Source organism: Cucurbita moschata, unplaced genomic scaffold (assembly GCF_002738365.1).
Source record: "Cucurbita moschata cultivar Rifu unplaced genomic scaffold, Cmos_1.0 Cmo_Scf00007, whole genome shotgun sequence".
NCBI classification, from domain to species: Eukaryota; Viridiplantae; Streptophyta; class Magnoliopsida; order Cucurbitales; family Cucurbitaceae; genus Cucurbita; species Cucurbita moschata.
The window spans coordinates 1,454,548-1,471,581 of record NW_019268523.1 but is presented as its reverse complement, the minus strand read 5'-3'; the positions used below and the strand labels follow the sequence as shown (position 1 = coordinate 1,471,581).

At 34.7% G+C, this 17,034-nt stretch overlaps 4 protein-coding genes across 9 annotated transcripts in view; 2 read left to right on the top strand and 2 right to left on the bottom strand.

Moving 5' to 3' along the window:
• Nucleotides 1-2,488: 2,488 nt before the first annotated feature.
• On the top strand, nucleotides 2,489-6,674 carry LOC111445448 (PP2A regulatory subunit TAP46-like). Of its 2 annotated transcripts, XM_023083834.1 has the most exons (10): nucleotides 2,489-2,651; nucleotides 2,770-2,887; nucleotides 2,994-3,116; nucleotides 4,091-4,177; nucleotides 4,302-4,400; nucleotides 4,574-4,735; nucleotides 5,204-5,239; nucleotides 5,325-5,396; nucleotides 5,674-5,954; nucleotides 6,197-6,674. In XM_023083834.1, exons 2-10 carry the CDS (start codon nucleotides 2,807-2,809, stop codon nucleotides 6,450-6,452), a joined length of 1,197 nt encoding a protein of 398 aa, XP_022939602.1. In that variant the 5' UTR covers nucleotides 2,489-2,651; nucleotides 2,770-2,806; the 3' UTR covers nucleotides 6,453-6,674. The 2 variants fall into 2 exon arrangements, with proteins under 2 accessions (XP_022939602.1, XP_022939601.1); XM_023083833.1 differs by having other exon boundaries at nucleotides 2,490-2,887.
• A 417-nt stretch (nucleotides 6,675-7,091) lies between these two features.
• LOC111444745 (phytolongin Phyl2.2-like) lies at nucleotides 7,092-8,430 on the bottom strand. The gene has a single exon (XM_023082769.1). It carries the CDS (start codon nucleotides 8,100-8,102, stop codon nucleotides 7,332-7,334), a length of 771 nt encoding a protein of 256 aa, XP_022938537.1. The 5' UTR covers nucleotides 8,103-8,430; the 3' UTR covers nucleotides 7,092-7,331.
• Nucleotides 8,431-9,249: 819 nt separating this feature from the next.
• On the bottom strand, nucleotides 9,250-14,497 carry LOC111444697. 3 transcript variants are annotated; one of them, XR_002710724.1, is made up of 5 exons: nucleotides 14,240-14,496; nucleotides 13,874-14,050; nucleotides 12,231-13,433; nucleotides 11,211-11,362; nucleotides 9,250-10,051 (listed from the first exon to the last, which is right to left on the bottom strand). XR_002710724.1 is itself a non-coding variant. In XM_023082703.1 (4 exons), the coding sequence occupies exons 1-4, from the start codon at nucleotides 14,255-14,257 to the stop codon at nucleotides 11,330-11,332; spliced, it is 1,377 nt and encodes a 458-aa protein (XP_022938471.1). In that variant the 5' UTR covers nucleotides 14,258-14,497; the 3' UTR covers nucleotides 9,326-11,329. The 3 variants fall into 3 exon arrangements, 2 of the variants coding, with proteins under 2 accessions (XP_022938471.1, XP_022938470.1); XM_023082703.1 differs by having other exon boundaries at nucleotides 9,326-11,362; nucleotides 13,874-13,996; nucleotides 14,240-14,497; XM_023082702.1 differs by having other exon boundaries at nucleotides 9,326-11,362.
• Nucleotides 14,498-16,844: 2,347 nt separating this feature from the next.
• Nucleotides 16,845-17,034, top strand: part of LOC111445255 (inactive LRR receptor-like serine/threonine-protein kinase BIR2) — a 3,013-nt gene continuing 2,823 nt past the window's right edge. Inside the window, exon 1 of one of the 3 annotated variants that reach the window (XM_023083527.1) lies at nucleotides 16,845-17,010. In XM_023083527.1, coding sequence (XP_022939295.1) covers nucleotides 16,860-17,010 — 151 coding nt within the window. In that variant the 5' untranslated portion in view covers nucleotides 16,845-16,859. Of the gene's footprint in view, nucleotides 17,022-17,034 lie in introns of all 3 variants that reach the window. The other 2 variants (XM_023083528.1, XM_023083529.1) reach the window with 2 other exon arrangements.

Sequence of the window (17,034 nt, the reverse complement as noted above, 5' to 3'; positions counted from 1 at the left end):
TTACAAACTATATATATATTTTTTTTATAAGTTTAGGTCTAGGGTTTAAAACTTTAAGTATCAAATCAGCTTTAAGCATTTTTACGTACTTTGGTACATTATTAATTCAATTAAATAAAATATAATAGTTCATATATTAATAAATGAAAAAAAAATCTTAATTTATAGTTTATATAATTATTAGTGAATTTTTTATAATAATGTTTTAAGAAATATTTATTACTGTTTTCTGTGTATTTAAGTTTTGTGACAAGATTCAGAGTATTATGGATTGGCAAAAGTTTGACATATTTGATATTATTATTTTTAACGTTAAAATGTTACATATTATATATATATATATATATAATATTTTAATGCTTAAAAGCGTCAGCAGTGACGATTATAAATTTACTTTGAATTCTAGTATGGTAAGTTAATAAAAACATACATAGATTACTTGCGATAAAAATTCAAATAATCTAAAAATAAATTATTACGACAAGTGATGAGACTTATATTTTCTCAATAACTCACTCCAATCAGGTTACCACATGTAATATATGTCTTTAAAAAATATATATTATTTTATTTTCAATAGCTACGGTATTAGTTATCGTTTTAAAAATCGTTGGTTCGATTCTTACTTTCATAATTAATAAATATTCTTACCTTATTATATAAAAATAAAGAATAAAAATAGAGGTAAAAAAAAAAAGGAGTTGAGATATTTATATTGGAATGAAGTAAATGATTCCATTTTTACTTTTTTTATGTTTATTAAAATTATTAGCGTTGAAATATTTATGTTAATTTAACTTGCGAGTTCGTGATCCTATATGGACATGTCTTTAACGAGTAGAATTTGGAGAATGAACATAGAAAGATTTTCAAATATAATTCCACAACTTGTTAACACTCGTCTTAAAATAAACATATTTTTCTTTAAGCGTCTTTGAATGCGCTTGATATTAAATTTTGAGTTTTTAAAAAATCAAGTTTATTGAATATAATTAGATTGAGTGGGATGTTACATATTTTTTTTTAATAAAAATTATTTTAAAAAATAGAATTATCTATTAAAAAATTACTATATATGAAACAATTATGAATGATTATCCTCCTTACACATGTAGGCATTTCTAACTCTACATTAATTGAGTTTGAATTTTGTGCTTGGGGTGATGTTGAAATGTTTTTTTTTTTTGTAATTTTAGTTTTTATAAAAGTAAAATATTATTCGATAAAATATCTACTTTATTTATTTATTTCCAAAAATTCAGAAATTCGATATTAATATATATTTCAAAAAATAACCTTAAAAATAACTATTTTTAAGAGATATTAAAGAATACATAATTATAAAATATATATATATAACAATAAATTGGAGTTTGTTTCGTTTAACAAGAAAACTCATAAATGGATTTGATTCGGATAGCTTTTATTTATTTAAACTCAATTAACTTAAATAAGTTCATGAACGGAACTAACATGATAAAAACTAAGTTGCATAGATCAAATCGTAAGTTGAATATAGATAAAAATGGCAACAAATCTGAATTTTCTAATTCTTTTTTATGGCTTTATTTGATACAATAACATTAAAAATATATATATATAATAGCCTCAAAATTTATAAAGTTTTTGAAGAAATTAAAAAATCAGGAATGATGTGTATGAATATAAGTCTTTTCATGCAAATTTTGTATCAAGTTCCAAGGTCTCATTTTCCTTCATTTTCTTCAACTCCTCGGGCCAAACGGTGCATGAAGAGAGAAGGACAACCGAACAGATTATGCATTTAATATTTTAGATAAGTCAGTGCAATTATACCCTACACGTGTCTATTTTATTCAACCTCTTTTTTAATATCAAAAAGTAAAATACACAAAATCAACCTATCAAATTATTCCTCTTTTATTTCTTTATTTATGATCTCCTTCAGAAAGTGATATGGAATAATAATATTAAAAATAAATAAACTCCAACTTTTATTTTTTACTTGGAAATACTATTTCAACTTTATCAACATTACATCATTGATACACAAGAATATAAGGCTAAGTTATAATATCTTCATTTCATACCATTCGCAAAATCTGGTATGTACAGATCATTAATATTTGGTTTATTTACATTTATTATTTGTGCGAGGATTTTTTAGGCAACATTTGCTACTACCATAAAAGCTCCATGCTCACCATTCGCTCGGAAGGGCAGTCTCACTTTTAATATTATACTATTGTGAAAGTCCATAGATCACCAATGGATTGTATAACACAGAAATAAAGTGGAATAATTAACTCTCTTATTGTAATTTTTATTTATAAATCAAATTGTAATATATGCTTATTGGGCCTATTATTTATGGATCTTCATTTCATTGGGCCTAAGGCCCACACCATGTTTAGAGCCCACGTTGGCTTCCAGAAGCGAGAAGTCTCTTCTAGTTCTGGCTTGCTTCTATACACCAAAAAGAATCGGAAACGGCCAATTGGTATCTTGATGACGTGGCAAGATCTGGACGGAGGTAGTGCTGGTGGACGAGTCAGCACGGAAATCTTAAGACGCTAATATCACCGTACGCCGAAACGGCGGCTCATTGCAGTCGAACTCCGATCGCCGTTCTCTCATTTCTGATCTCTCTCTCTCTCTCTCTCTCAATAGAAGTAATTCTCAGCGATTTATACTTCAACGTTGTTTTCCCGTTTCTAGTCGACGCAACCTAGGGATTCAACTTCCGATACCTGACTTTTTCGTGTGAATTTAATTTCAATTCGTTTTTAGCCGGTTATTAGGGTTGCCTTCTTCGCTACTGCACTAAATGGAGGACCTGCCTCTACCGTCAATTTTCGAACAAGCGAGGAAGATTCATAATGCTGCGACAGAGTCTGCGTCGGATCAGGTACTCTTTTGTACCTTCGTGTTCTTTCTAATACGTTTTTTTTTTTTCTTCGATGGCCTCTGGATTTTGAAGGTTTTTGTTTCGTCCTTCGTTTTGGGAAATTTAGGATGTTGTGAGGAAAGGTTGTGATGCATTACGTAAGTGTGAGGACATGATTGGGAAGCTGGGCTTGTTCTCGGCTAATGAGACTAAGGAGGATATCAGCACCGGAAATCTTAAATATATTCTGGTAAGTCTTGATTTTATTTGTTTTTATCGTTTCTTTAAGCCGTATAGTTTTTGGTTTCTGCGTTTTTAAAATTGTGCTCGTCTTACTGTGATTAACATCACATTTAAATTCTTGCTAGATAAGTTTTTAGAACCTACTTTTTTTAGTTTTCGAAAGTTTTCTTGGATTTAGAAATCAATTTTAGAAAGTAGATAACAAAACGAAGAAATCTATAGCTTAAAGTAGTGTTTATAAGTTTAATCTTCAAAAATCAAAAACAAAAAATTACATGCTTAGCAAATACGGCTGATAAGGCTTTGATACTCGATCAAAAGAGTAGTTATAAAGTAAAGGGAACAGGGGATCAAGCATCTGCTTAGCCTTTTGGCACTCCATTTTGCTCAAGTGATTTAGATCCAAAAGTTACAGTACCAATTATTCGTAGAAGCCCAAATAGAAACCAAAAGGGCAATGTAATACCAAGCCTTCCTGACATCTCTTATGTACTCCATCTTCTCAAGTTTCCCAAAGAACTCAAAAAATGGAGTTTGACCGCAATTATTTGTGTTTCAGTCCATTAGCCACCTTTCGTTGAAAGTGATCGATCTATTAGTTACATGTGGAAGCCAAACGGTGGAAAGCAAGCACCACATAAATTCCTAATGATAAAACAATTTATATACAAGAAGTCTAGAATCTTGCCTGCATGTTTTTCAAATAAAATTTTCGAAGAAAGAATAAAGAAAGATATACAACTCTTTGCCAATATATTTTCTCCACTGGTTATAATTTCATTACGCACAGTGTTCAGATATGAAATGGTTTTTCAAATAATTTATTTTTTATTGCCTCAAAATTTTCGCTTCAGATCTATCAGTTTCAGTTATTGTGATTTGTAATTGATATTTTTTTGAAGTAGATAGTTTTTATGGCCTTTTCTGCAGTCACCAGAAAGTCCAAATATTCTACCTATCTCTGATAGTTGTTCCCTGTAGGTGCCATTTTATCTTGCTGAGTTGACAGAGAAGATTGTGCAAGAAGACAGGATACCGATCCTTAAAGCTTCTCAGGAAAAATTAAAGGTGAGTGTTGCTACAATTTTACCTCAGGGCAAAATGAATTATGTGCAATTGAATAATGAAATTTAATCTATTATCTCAAGGCTTCATTGTTAACTTATTGAAATTTGAATTGGCATTTCTCTAGGAGTTCATATCATTTTGTGAAACTATGGAACTGGTGCCAAAAGAGGAACTTGAAACATCTACTGAAGGAAATTCACTTGCAGATAAAAGGGCTCGTAAAGTAAGTATACTCGCATCTATGAATGAAATCCACTTGCAGATATAACGGGGTGATCAAGTTTTGATGTCATGACACAGATTTTAAATTATTCATTTCTTGCATAGCATTAGATGTAATTTGTGGATGCTATTGCAGTTTCATTCTTGCACTTATTTTTTAAATTTTGTTTCTAGATTGCACGGTTCAAACGTCAAAAGGCTGCTGAATCTAAGTTACTTGAGATAAAGGAGCGAAAAGAGCGCCGTGGTCGTTCAAGCAAAGCATCTGCATTGTCTGCTCCTATAGAGGCAGGAGAGGAGGATATGCTGGACGATGATGGAGAGGAAGAGCGTGAGGTTAGTTGTCTAGATTATATTAGCAGTAATATCTCATTTCCCTTTGTTTTCTGTCACATTACCTGTTTTAAGCCATGAGATATTTCAAATTTGGTTAAACAAACTAATGGAAATTGTAACAAAGAGCAAGACAGTGTGGCCTCTCATCTGTTGTTCAAGATAGTTCATGTTTTCCCTAAAGATAAGAAGACAAATGAAACAAGACAGATGGTGATGTGGTTCATTTACCTTCTCAACCTTTGCTACATCCTGATCCTATCTCTTGAAAAATCCTTTCTGTTTTTATTATTCCACTATGGAAAGAAAGAAATTTGTCAAACTCAGTGAAACTTCAACATGTATTACGCAGGAAATATTCTTCACCCAGTGAGTGGTGCAGTTAGACTTTGGGCAGTGTTTGATGGGGGGTTGATATAATTTTGTATGTTTTCGTCAGTCGTTCACTATGTTGCATTCTCTTTGCTGCAGGCTTGGCTTACAACCATCACTCTGGCAATCTGCAAGGTCAGTTACGCAGAATTATTTAACATCTTCAGGTTGTCACCCTCTAGGATTGTACTCAAATTTACACGGAATGCTATATATTCAGGCTTTTGATCTGCTAGAGATGCTGAAGAAGGAAGAAGAGATGCTCTCTTCCATTAAGGAAAAACAAGAAAAGGTTTGAAGCCATACTCCAAACTTCGTGGATGCATGTTCAAGGGGTGTCATGCATTGTTCTGTGCATTCATTCTATCGTTAATTGGTGATATGATGTGTCAAATTAATGTATTCTCTTCATGTTTCTATGGACTTGGGAATTAGAGTGGAGGAAAAAAAAAAAAAGTTTGTCATGGAAGTGTTTGGCTAACTAGTCAGGCAGTTCATTCTCAGAGCTGCATAAAATACGTGGTTGAATTAGAGGTCTAAGAGCATTTGTTCTTTGCTATATATGTCAGGATGGGGACAAAAACTTCTCTAGAGAGATTCTTGATGATCGTATGAAAAGAGCAGAAGCTTGGCATCGTGATGGTGTTGTGAGAGCTCGATATTCTAAACCAGCGCCACCAATCACTTGTGCGACTTTTGCTCAGGATGTACTAGAAGGGAGAGCAAATGTCTCTCAAGCACATGAACACAAACATCAGCCTCTCATATTTGGACCAGCTAGCCTTGTAAATGGACCCCTTACGAGTGAGCGGGAGAGGTTGGCTGCCCAGGTTTTCCAACCTGGCTTTAGGTACGTATTTGGGCTTGTTTGTTATACAGTCAGTCTGATTAGGTTTACTATACTCGTACTCTGTCTACTGTTTAAGAAGGAAAATGTTGAGGTCTTCTTTCCTGTTGTGTTATATTTTGAGGAATAATAGTATAAATAGCCTCTGAAATTAAAGTTTGAAGTGTTGGGTAGGAAAATGAACGTTGTGCAGTTGTAGGATATGCATAGATTCCTTAATTTATGAGTTGAACTTTCCCTGGAAGGTTGCCAACCATGAGCATCGAGGAGGCTGGGCTGAAAGAGATGGAAATGATGAACAAATGGCAAGAGAGAACTGCGAAGTTCATAGAAGAAGCAAACTCTTCATGGCATAAGGACAACAATCGAAAGCCTGGACCCAGTGAAGGTGATGAAGACGAAGATGATGATGCTGCTCAGGAGAAGGCAAGGGCATGGGACGACTGGAAAGATGAAAATCCTCGTGGTGCAGGCAATAAGAAGCTAACTCCCTGTGGGTAGGACGAGCCGTAACAGACATTTTTCTAAAGTTTGATAAATCCGGGATCTGATTATACACGTACATGTAACGGATTCCTTGTTTGTGTGAGGTTGAAAGTACAGCGTGTGTAGTTTGAGTGTTTCTTACTGTAGGTTGGATGATAATAACTCGTGTACAATGCTACCTTTCGATCATGTTCAAGCAATTTACTACCAGGCATTTGGAATCCTATTATTTTAGAATCTGCCAGCCCAGATTGTACTACAATACCTAACTATTTTAACAGTAAGTTTGGTAACTAACTTTTATTTTCATTTTTGGTGAATATGTTTGATACCTTTAACAACCCCACGGTTGATCTGCAGAATCAGGTAAGTTCTTCATTCATTGCAAGGCTTCTTCCCATCATAGCTCATTCCTAAAATGCCCCTGAACCTAATGTTAGAATGACCTTTCTGCCCTTGAAGTTAATGTGATAATGACATGTGAATAGGTGAACTCTTAATGAACTAGCTCCAACACGAATGGGAGATGTTTTATTTTTCAAGATCAGGACAAATTTGTAACTGATGTGTAATTTAATGTTTGCAAGCAAGCAAGCTTAGATGATATCTTCGTTGACTAAATCCTAATTTCATGTTCTAATTGAAGGTTTGAAGGATGCCCAAAACAGAGATTATTCCCATTATGAGGATGAACTCAACTCCATTGAATTGGCAGTTTCTGAGAATCATACACAATGCATAGAAAAGAAACAAAAATCAAGAAACCCAGAAAGATTACCAGCAAAGCAAAGTAAAATATGCGAAGTTGAAGCTTGCATGAATCATACATGGTGTTTACAACCCTGTTTTCCAGATGGCCATTTCTGCCAATGAAGGTTTGAAACCCCATCAATTTCAGCTTTCAATGCACCGAAATCCTCTGCAAACCCAAAGCCATATGGCGAACAAAACCAGACATACGAACAAATCGATGGACAAAACAACCCATACATGTTTCCGCCATATTTGCTTAACTTTCTGACGCTCAATCATATGGGAACCATTCTTCTGCTTCAGCAATGAACTATCTCTACTACACAAACCATTATTATGGTCATTCAGATCCGCAGAATCAACCATTGCATACTTCCCTGCTTCTTCATTAGCATCCCCAACTACCTTCTTCTTCTTCTTCTTCATTAGGCTGCTGGGATTCGAGAACTTCGAAATCAGCGGTATCTGCTTTCTTTTACTTGAATCCAAGCTTGACCTCTGAGCCTCCTTCAATACGCTGTACGATGTGTTGTTGAGATTCAACCCAAGGAGATGCCGGAAAGTCGAATCGAACTGCGATTGAAAGCAGTACGAAGTGAAGTTCTCGAAACCCTTGAACGATTCGGATTCGAGGAACTCCTCGAAAACACAACTTAATCGGTTTAAGAAACCACAAATCTCCGATTTGTAAAGGTCTTCATGGAAGATACCGAAATAAACGAAGGGACCTTCGATCAAAAACATGTACACTCTCTTTCTCACAGTATGGGAGAAGATGGAGTGATGAGGAGGGGCTTTCTCGATGCATCTGAAAGCCAAGTCATCGAGATTCAACTCTCTCGTGAATTCAGCAAGGATTACAGTTCCACTTGCAATGCAGGCATATAACACGAGATCTGGATTCGAAACCATTCACGGATTCCGAAGACAAAACACTACCTCGATTCTTAAAGAACGGACTTCAGATTCTCAAACTTGAATCCGATCAAACAGAAATTCCAATGTAATGAGATCACAGAATCATTTCTGCAAAATCAATCCCACAGTAGATTTGACGGATTCGCCAAAATCAGGTACTCCACATCAACTCTCTCTCGTTTTCGGCACACACATTTCTCAAATTCCTTGAACAGAATCCAAATAGTTTCATTCTAATCCTTCATCCTTCTCGCCAAATTAAATTGCTGAAGAGAAATACAAGAATCTGTTAGAGAACGAAATTTCTCTCTCTAGGGTTTGGATTTTCTGTTGGAAGATGAAGAAGTGGAGGAGACTCTGGTGTGGGAAACTTGTAGGAAACCAACAGAAAAACGATTGCCAGCGTGGCATTCGCGTTAATAAATTGCTGATATTACGTAAAAGCCCCTCAAATTCTGTGGCTTCACTTTACAGCCATCACCATCTCTCTTGAATGAATTTTTAACAATTAGGTTAAATTATTAAATGGATCTAATATTTAATATTTGGTCCTAAATTTCCAATTTTTTTTTTATTTTACCACTTTCTTTTATTTTATTTTTTTAGTATAATAAGTGTGAGTAAAATAAAAAATTATATATTACGTTACATTATTTAAATTCTGACTTAAAAATTTTAGGAAAAAATTAAAATGACTTTCTCAAAACTAAATATTGCTACTAGTCGCTGCACATTGTCAAAGGAAGAGGATTAAGCTCCACTCGTGTAATATTGCTACTAGTCGCTGCACATTGTCAAAGGAAGAAGATTAAGCTCCACTCGTGTAATATTGCTACTAGTCGCTGCACATTGTCAAAGGAAGAGGATTAAGCTCCGCTCGTGTAATAGCACGATCGAAGATACAGCTCCGCTCGTGTAATAGCACAATCCCACCACTAGTTGATATTGTCTACTTTGGTCTGTTACGTATCGACGTCAACCTCACAGTTTTAAAACGGATTTGTTAGGGAGAGGTTTCCATACCTTTAAAATGAATGATTTGTTCTCTCTCCCACCAATGTGGAATCCCGGAGCTCGTTTTAACCATTTTAGGAGGATGGGAGAAGATAAAGAAGGATGGGGAGGTGCTAAATTTATACTATAATGTAAGAATTACTATAAAGTTATGAGTAAATATTTAAAAGTCTGATTTTGGGGTAATTGAGAGTGTTAATATCTTGGGTTATACAAAAATGATAACATTATGCTTCAAAGATTACATTTTTGAAGCTCTTGAAACTCACCAAACAGTCCTCATCTTCACTCCCCCAAGATCTTGGATAAAAGAATTTGGGTTTGGCTATGGCTATTGAGGATTGTAGCTCAATGGGGTGCGTCTGTTTCCCCCTCTTCTTGCGTCTGAAATCAATTGCTTCTTGAACATCACAATGAAAGCTTCCACTCTCTCATTCAATTCCTCTTTCGACAACCCAATTTCCTCTTCTTCTTCTTCTTCTTCTTCTTCTTCTTGGAGTTCTTCTTCTTCTTCTTTTTCCCTCTCTTGATGTTTGATCTCAACCTTTTCTACCTTCTCAGCCTCCTTGCACTCTCTGTTTTCGATCTTTTTCTGCTTTATTTTAGCATTGGCCTCTTGGGTTTGGCTTTCGCTGTAACTTGAAGGACTTGAAGGACTTGAAGTGAAGAAAATTGCTACGAGGATGAGATTTAAGAGAAGGAACACCCAGATCCGCCATTGTTCAACCAAGAACAGAACCACAGCTCTCTTCAAACAAGCTGCCATTAACAATGCTGTTCCTGCTGATAACAGAGCCGTGCCTATAGAATCCTTATCTTCAACCTCTGCTTGCTTTGATTCTCTGTAACTTTCTTCTGCCCTCCACATATTTGATGATGCAAAAATCAGCTGGGTTTGAAGTTTGAAGTTGAACTCTCAAATTTGTGCTCTGTTTATATGGAGGGAAAGGAATTGAGGTTATTTTGTTGGGTTGTGGGGGGTGGGCCAACATTGTTAGCAGGCTTTAATGATAATCAAAGGGACAAGGTGCAGCTGCTGGGGAAGACAAGAAGACACAGATGCTAAAGCCTGCAATTTCCACTGCCACTGCCACTGCCTTTTTCTTTCCTTTTTCTCTTTTAGTTTGTATGTGAATTATGATTGCTCCAACTTAGGAATAGGATTGAAGTGTTGTGGGTGGGGGGGCGGTGGTAGAACTGTTCAATGTTCATGGTGGGCTGGGACCTGGCGTGCGCTAATTCCTTGTCTTTCTAGGATATCTAGTTCATATGTTTTAGAATCCTACTTTATAGAATTGTCCCGAGATGACTTTGAAAGTATCGGAAAATGAGTGTTTTAGGATTGAGTCTAAAAATTAGTATTCAATCTTTCAGTTGTGATTGTTAGTCGTAGGTGGGTGGTTGTGTGAAGCTTAGCCTTCTTTTGAGTTAGAGATATGTCGGTGGGGGATTCGAGTCTCCCCCTCTTGATCAAAGTATGTACCATACTTTTACTTGAAATGAACATATCTCAACAATAATTGACATATACTATTTTCTTTCTAAGATAGATACTTGAACTAGTTAAATAGGCTCATGAGTTTTAACTTTCATTTGAACCTTTAACGGATTTCAAGAACTAATTTGAAGATTTATTACGTAACTAAATTAATATTAGACATTTAATAATAAGAACCAATGAGTCTTGGAAAGTGGTAATCACCTGCAAAAGATCTCATTTCTCTCTTTTTGGGTACTAAAAAGTCTTTACCTTTCATCAGTGAGAAAAGCAATGGAACGTCAGTGGTAAGTTGATGATGATAGAACAACAATTCAAAAAAGTAGAAATATAAACTCAAATGCATGCTTTTCTTCAAAAACATGTTGTGTTACATAGATCATCACAAAATGACCCTACTTGTTTCATTTCACACCATCACCACATTGAAGCTCATAATTCTTCTGATATCTTTTGTCATTCATTTTTGTTTCTATAAATTAAACTAAATATTAGATACCCATAAAACTATGTGAAGAAGGCACAAGCAAAACTGCACAGAACAATCTTTCTTTCTTTCTCTCTCTTACTAATGAATTCTGAACACTAACCTGTGGATTCTTTTTGGAGAAGTAAATTCTGAAGAACGACTCCCAGGAGACCGACGTGCTTGATGCCCAATCATATCCAGGTTCTGATGGTGTTGAAGAACGAAAAGATATCACCATTATTACTGCCATCTTTCTCTAGACAAAGACACAAGCTGCCGGAAAAAAAAGTAAAAAGTTTAGAAATTTGGAGCGAAGTACTTAGATTTTGGCCAACCAAATGATGATAATATATGGACATAAATTCATCAAGTGCCTAAACTACTGGATCGCGGAAATTCCAAGCAACATAACCAACATTAGTCTTGCTATAATTATAGTGGACAATTAAGTACTCTTGTTCAAGTAGCTTCAAACCTTCACATTGAGGTTTTCTAGTTGAATGTTAAAAACTCAACTCTAGAGGGGTGTTTAGGGTAGGGGTGTGGGGTTCTTGGTTTGGCTTTTGTGTTTGAAACGGTTAGGAATTACGAACCTCCACAATGGTATGATATTATCTACTTTGAGTGTAAGCTCTCATGGTTTTACTTTTGATTTCTCCAAAAGGCCTCATACCAATGTAGATGTATTTCTTATTTATAAACCCATGATCATCCCCTTAATTAGCCAACGTGGGACTCCCTCCCTACAATCCTCAACGTGGGACTCCCTCCTACTTTGCACATTCTAAAATAAATCATAGGAACTCACAACCCCGTGAACCAATTGCCTCTTAAGAACAGCTCGAAGTCAAGTGATTGCTTTTCTTTTCCTGGTCGAATTTCATAGGCGAACGAGAGAATGAGAATGATTGACCTTGCTTAGCCAAAAAGCTGACTTGGGCTAATGCCAGAAGTTAATATTGAACTCATTTAAGGAGTCAGGTTTCGGTTCCTATAAGAACATGAATAGGAGTTTTTACCATTTAAAACACCCAAATATTGCAGGCTTTACGGGTTGTGTTCCCCATTCTAGATAAAGTCTCAACACCTTATAATCAGTTCATCACACGTTTAAAATTGCAAGGGAGAATATGAAACCAACCTGACGAGCAACTTGAGACAGCTGTCGACTCTCCCTCGTTGATTCTTTGATCAAGTCAGACCTCTCAAACTCGGACTCAAATTTGAGTTTCTCACCCAACCACCTTTTTCCATTGCTCTTTCCAGGAGAAATATTTTCATCAGAAATGCCCATGGCTTCCCTCTTGCGTTTGCTTTGTCTAGTACATCTGATCATCATTTTCTTGTCTGTTGATGTGAGTCCGGTATCCAAGCAGTTTAATTTCTTCATCTTCCTCTGATGCTTAGTTGTGTTGGAATAATCTTCACCAGATTTCCCACTATCATTAACTTGATTAATGGAAGTCCTACATGGAGACAGTAAAACAGACATATCGCAAGGATTGATTGGCTGATCAGGCAAGTGACCATTGAAAATCCCTCTTTTCATGTTTCCTTTTGGTTGACCTCCATTAGAATTTCCACTTGCATCTTTGTAACTATCAATTTTATGCTCCTCCGGCAAACATGAATTTTGTGTCACATTCCCACTATCAGCCATCAGAGATGGTTGATACTCACTTTTATCAGAACTCACGTCACCCACTTTCAAATGTGGACCAGACGTCCTTCTCGATGTATGGATCTTTACAGATCTCTTCAACACAGCACCATGTACATTCTTCCATATATCTGTCTTTCCAGTTCTGGTTGAGAGGCCTCTTTCCTCCTTGTCCCTTCTTTTTCCTAAAGGTTCATTTTCCTCAAGGACTTGGCTATCTTTTACATCAATACCTAAAGATAAACTATTATCCAGGAAATTCCTTTCTAGTGCATGAATTCTCTGGGGGCATCTCTTCCTAGATGATCTATGCTCCTTAGTTCTCACTACCGTGGAGGTAGAGTCAGAATCATGAGAATGGACAATGTCCACTTGAGAAACAGAAGATTGTTCGATAGACTTTGGCACACTCTTGGACATTGCTTGGGCTATCTGTTCCATCTTTGTGTTCTTCAAATTAGAAGACACTGCTTGCAGTTCTGATGAGGACGGACTGGAAGAATCCGGCTCAAGGGTAGACTGACTGGAGAAAGTATTGTCTTTCTTCTCCTTCTCCAACTGGGATTGCACCTCTTTCAACTGTATTCTAAGATCTGTTATCACATCCTCTGCCTCATGAAATTGTGCTTCAAGTTCTTCAACTTTTTTCCTGTGGCATAATGATGCAATTTCTGTTTCACGCGTCTGCAAATGAGAATGGTATAACCATTTGGATAAATAAGAAAGAACAGTTGGAAGTGGCTACTGCAATAATGATGCAACATTTAAGAATTTCGCAAAGTAAAAAATGATAACTGCACTTTTATGAATTTTGTTTAAGATTTCAAGTAAACTCTCAAGTGTTTAGGTAACCACGTCCTTACACACAATCAAAGTGGAAAATAACCATTGTATGATACGAGCAAGAAATGAAGACGAAGAACATGTCATTGCATAGTAGAATTTTACAGTACCATTACAATGTAGAAAAGCATAGGTGGATAACAAACCATCACAAACACATAATGATACAATAAGCCTATCCAGAAGAGACATTGAGACAATCTACACAATCATTGAAATTTGAAAACAAATAAGAAGGAAGAAGACAAAGTGAAAATAAAATTTTTTAAAAGAAAAACTACCTTAGAATCGATCATGTTCTTCAAGCGAAGGAGCATCCTGTGCGCCTCGTCCTTGACAGAAAAAAGATCCTGCTGGAGAAAAAGAGCTTTGCGCTCGGATACCATTACGCGAGCCGCAGCCTCCTTCACCGTGTTCAGAATTATGTCAGCGTAAGCCTTTTTGAGAGCCACCATTTTCTGAAAACACTCAAAGAGATTCAAATAACAAAAAAATCCAATGCTTTCCGACGCTTCAAAATCTCGAAAATCAGGAATCAGAAACAAGAAAAAAAAAAGAAATCAAATCCGTAGAGAAGTAAAGTTGGGCGTCTGTTGAAGGAATGAACGAAGGTAATCAGATGGAGAAAATGCGGAACAGAATAGTACCTGGTGTTCGTCCTCCATGGCTGAGTAAATAAAAACTTCGATCTCGGATGGAGCAGAAGCGGAACAGAAAGATCCACGGAACTCAACTCAAACCTTCAGCTTCGAACTCTAACCTCTTCTCATTCCATGAAATTGCCTTGAAAATCAAGTTTGAATTTGCTTAGATTTGGGTTTGTTCTTTAGCTGATGGGGATGGTAGCTTGGGGCGCAATTCGGCGGGGGAGCGGTTTCTGTTACGATGAAGGAGGGCAAGAAAACGACGATATTCAGAACAGTGGGTTGTTTGAAACGACTGCGTTTTGAGAAAGTTCCCACGTAAGCCATTCAGATCCTTGTTTTCAAAGGCGCGCAAGAACGAAGGAACTTCGAGTGTGGGACCCATGAGGAAAATAATAATTATTATTTATTTATTATTTTCACGGCGCAGTCTCAACTTTTCCAATTTCAAATTTTGAAACACGGTCGCACATTCCATTTTTTAACATCGTTCAATTTCAACGTGCAAATAGCTTTATTTTTCCTGTCGATTAACTATTTATTATTATCCACGTCAATTATCCTTAAATTATGTTTAAATTATATATTAAATCAAAATTTTAATTTTTTTAAAAAGGTATTCAATCACACGTAAAACTAGAAATTTAAATATATTTTAATCAGTTGAGTTATGTTTAGTGATAAATTTGATAGATGTGTTTTACTTAAACTCATTATTACGACTTAATTTAAATATGATTGTATTTTACTCATATAAAGTCCTCAATTTAATTTTATTTATATATAAAAAAAAATACATGTATCTAAATAGAAAAATCTTCTGACTACCTTCCAAGGATCATAATGAAACCATGAATTTAATTTTAAATTATACAAAAATTACGCTAAAACTATGAAATTAAAAAGGTAGAATAACTCAAAATAAAATAACCAAATGTGTAAAAAAATAAAAAAATAAAAATCTTATTTGAATTATTTTATTATTCCAATTTTTATATACTAGGAATTGTTACTATTGTGGAATTAAATTTAAATTTTTATTAATTTATGGCAAAGTCTTATTTAACCCATGAATGCTTCATATTTTAAGTTGATCCAATATATATTTTTTTTTGTAAAGCTCACAAAAGTATAACTATCGATAATTTACAATATATATATTTAAAAAAAAAGTAATGGTAAATTGATTATGCGTGAAAAAGTTCAATCCACAAGAAACTATTTGAACATTATGATGGTTTTAAAAGCAAGTACGAACCGAGGAAAAAAAAATCCCTTAAAATCATGACTGAATTGACAAACTAAAAAATAAAGAATTTGGATCGAAAAAAAGTTCCAAATTGTTATGAAACGTAAGAATAAAACAAAATTGAAAAATTGTGAGATTAGTGGTGATATAGGCGTGTAATAATGGTAAGAAGTCAACAAATCATGATTAAGCACACCTTTTTCTCCACCACAAGCACCATAAGACTTTGGATAAAGACCGAAAGAATGCGTGTATATAAATCGTTTCTAACGCGTCTTTACATTTTTTTAAAACAATAATAAAAAATTAAAATTAAAATTAAAATTTTCTATTAATATTTCTAGGGTTTAGTGGCTACATTAAACAAAAATATAATAATTATAAATTTTAAAACATCAGAATTAAATTGACAGTAATAATTTTGTCTGTTTGAAAATAAATAAGAACGTAAAAGCTTAATTAGCTTACTACCCTTCAGGTCAATTAATAAAGATATTCTAGAAATAAGACAAGTTGTAATTAATCTGTCATTTATTTCATATAGAAATAATAATAATAAATTTAGTGAATACTAAAAAGCCTCTTCAATAAATAATAGCTTATTGAGCGTAGAAAATAATTAATTACATAAGACAAGCGAATATGATTTAAAGTTTTTATCATAAAGAAGTATATAATTTAAATAGAGAAAAGGAAAAAGTGTGGATGGTATTTATTGTGAATAATTTATGGAAATAAAATAAAATAAAATAAAATAAAATAAAGAGAATAAATTCTAGTAGGGTAAAACAAGGGGCAAGAAGGCAAAAGGATGGTGGGTGGGCCCCGACAAGCATAGCCCACTGGTCAAAATTCCCCAATTTGACCCATCTTAGTCAAACCGCCTCTAATCACTTCATTTATTTAATTACACTTTTTTCAATTCTAGTTATTTTCCGTTTTCCTAAATTATATTGACTTAATCAATATTATAGATATAATTAAAATTTTAGGAGGGGCAAAGTTGTCATTTATTTATTTTTTAAAAAAAGGTTTTAGTTTTTTCCGTTGAAAATTTGTATTTATCTCCTTAGTAGAAAAATAGGCTATTTTTGTTGTAGATGGAAGTCAATGCCTAAAAGTCAAACCTTTTCATTTATTTAGACAACTCCAACTCAACTTCAACCTCTTTTTACTCTCTTTGTTAAAATAACCTTCTTTTTTTTCTAAATTTACGTTTTAGTCCTCTCTCTTAAAAATAATTAATAAAAGAAACAAAAAGAAAGTTCCCCCGATTAAATTAATAGTCCTTTCGGTCGGGAAATTACAGGAAAAGGAGAAGGGTTTTAGATAGATGAAAATGGGGGAGAACCCGGATAGGGGTAGTTTGGTAAAATGGATGGGACTTTAATCTTTAAATTATTGGAGTTTGGAAAATTGTCTGAAGGAAAAAAGGAAAAGGGAAACCGGGAGGATTCATGTGAGGAGGGAGGAAAGGCCAAAAGGAGACGCTGGTTCCGGCTTTGGGAGCCTCAACAATCATTTCGGGGGGGGGGGGGGCTCTGATTTT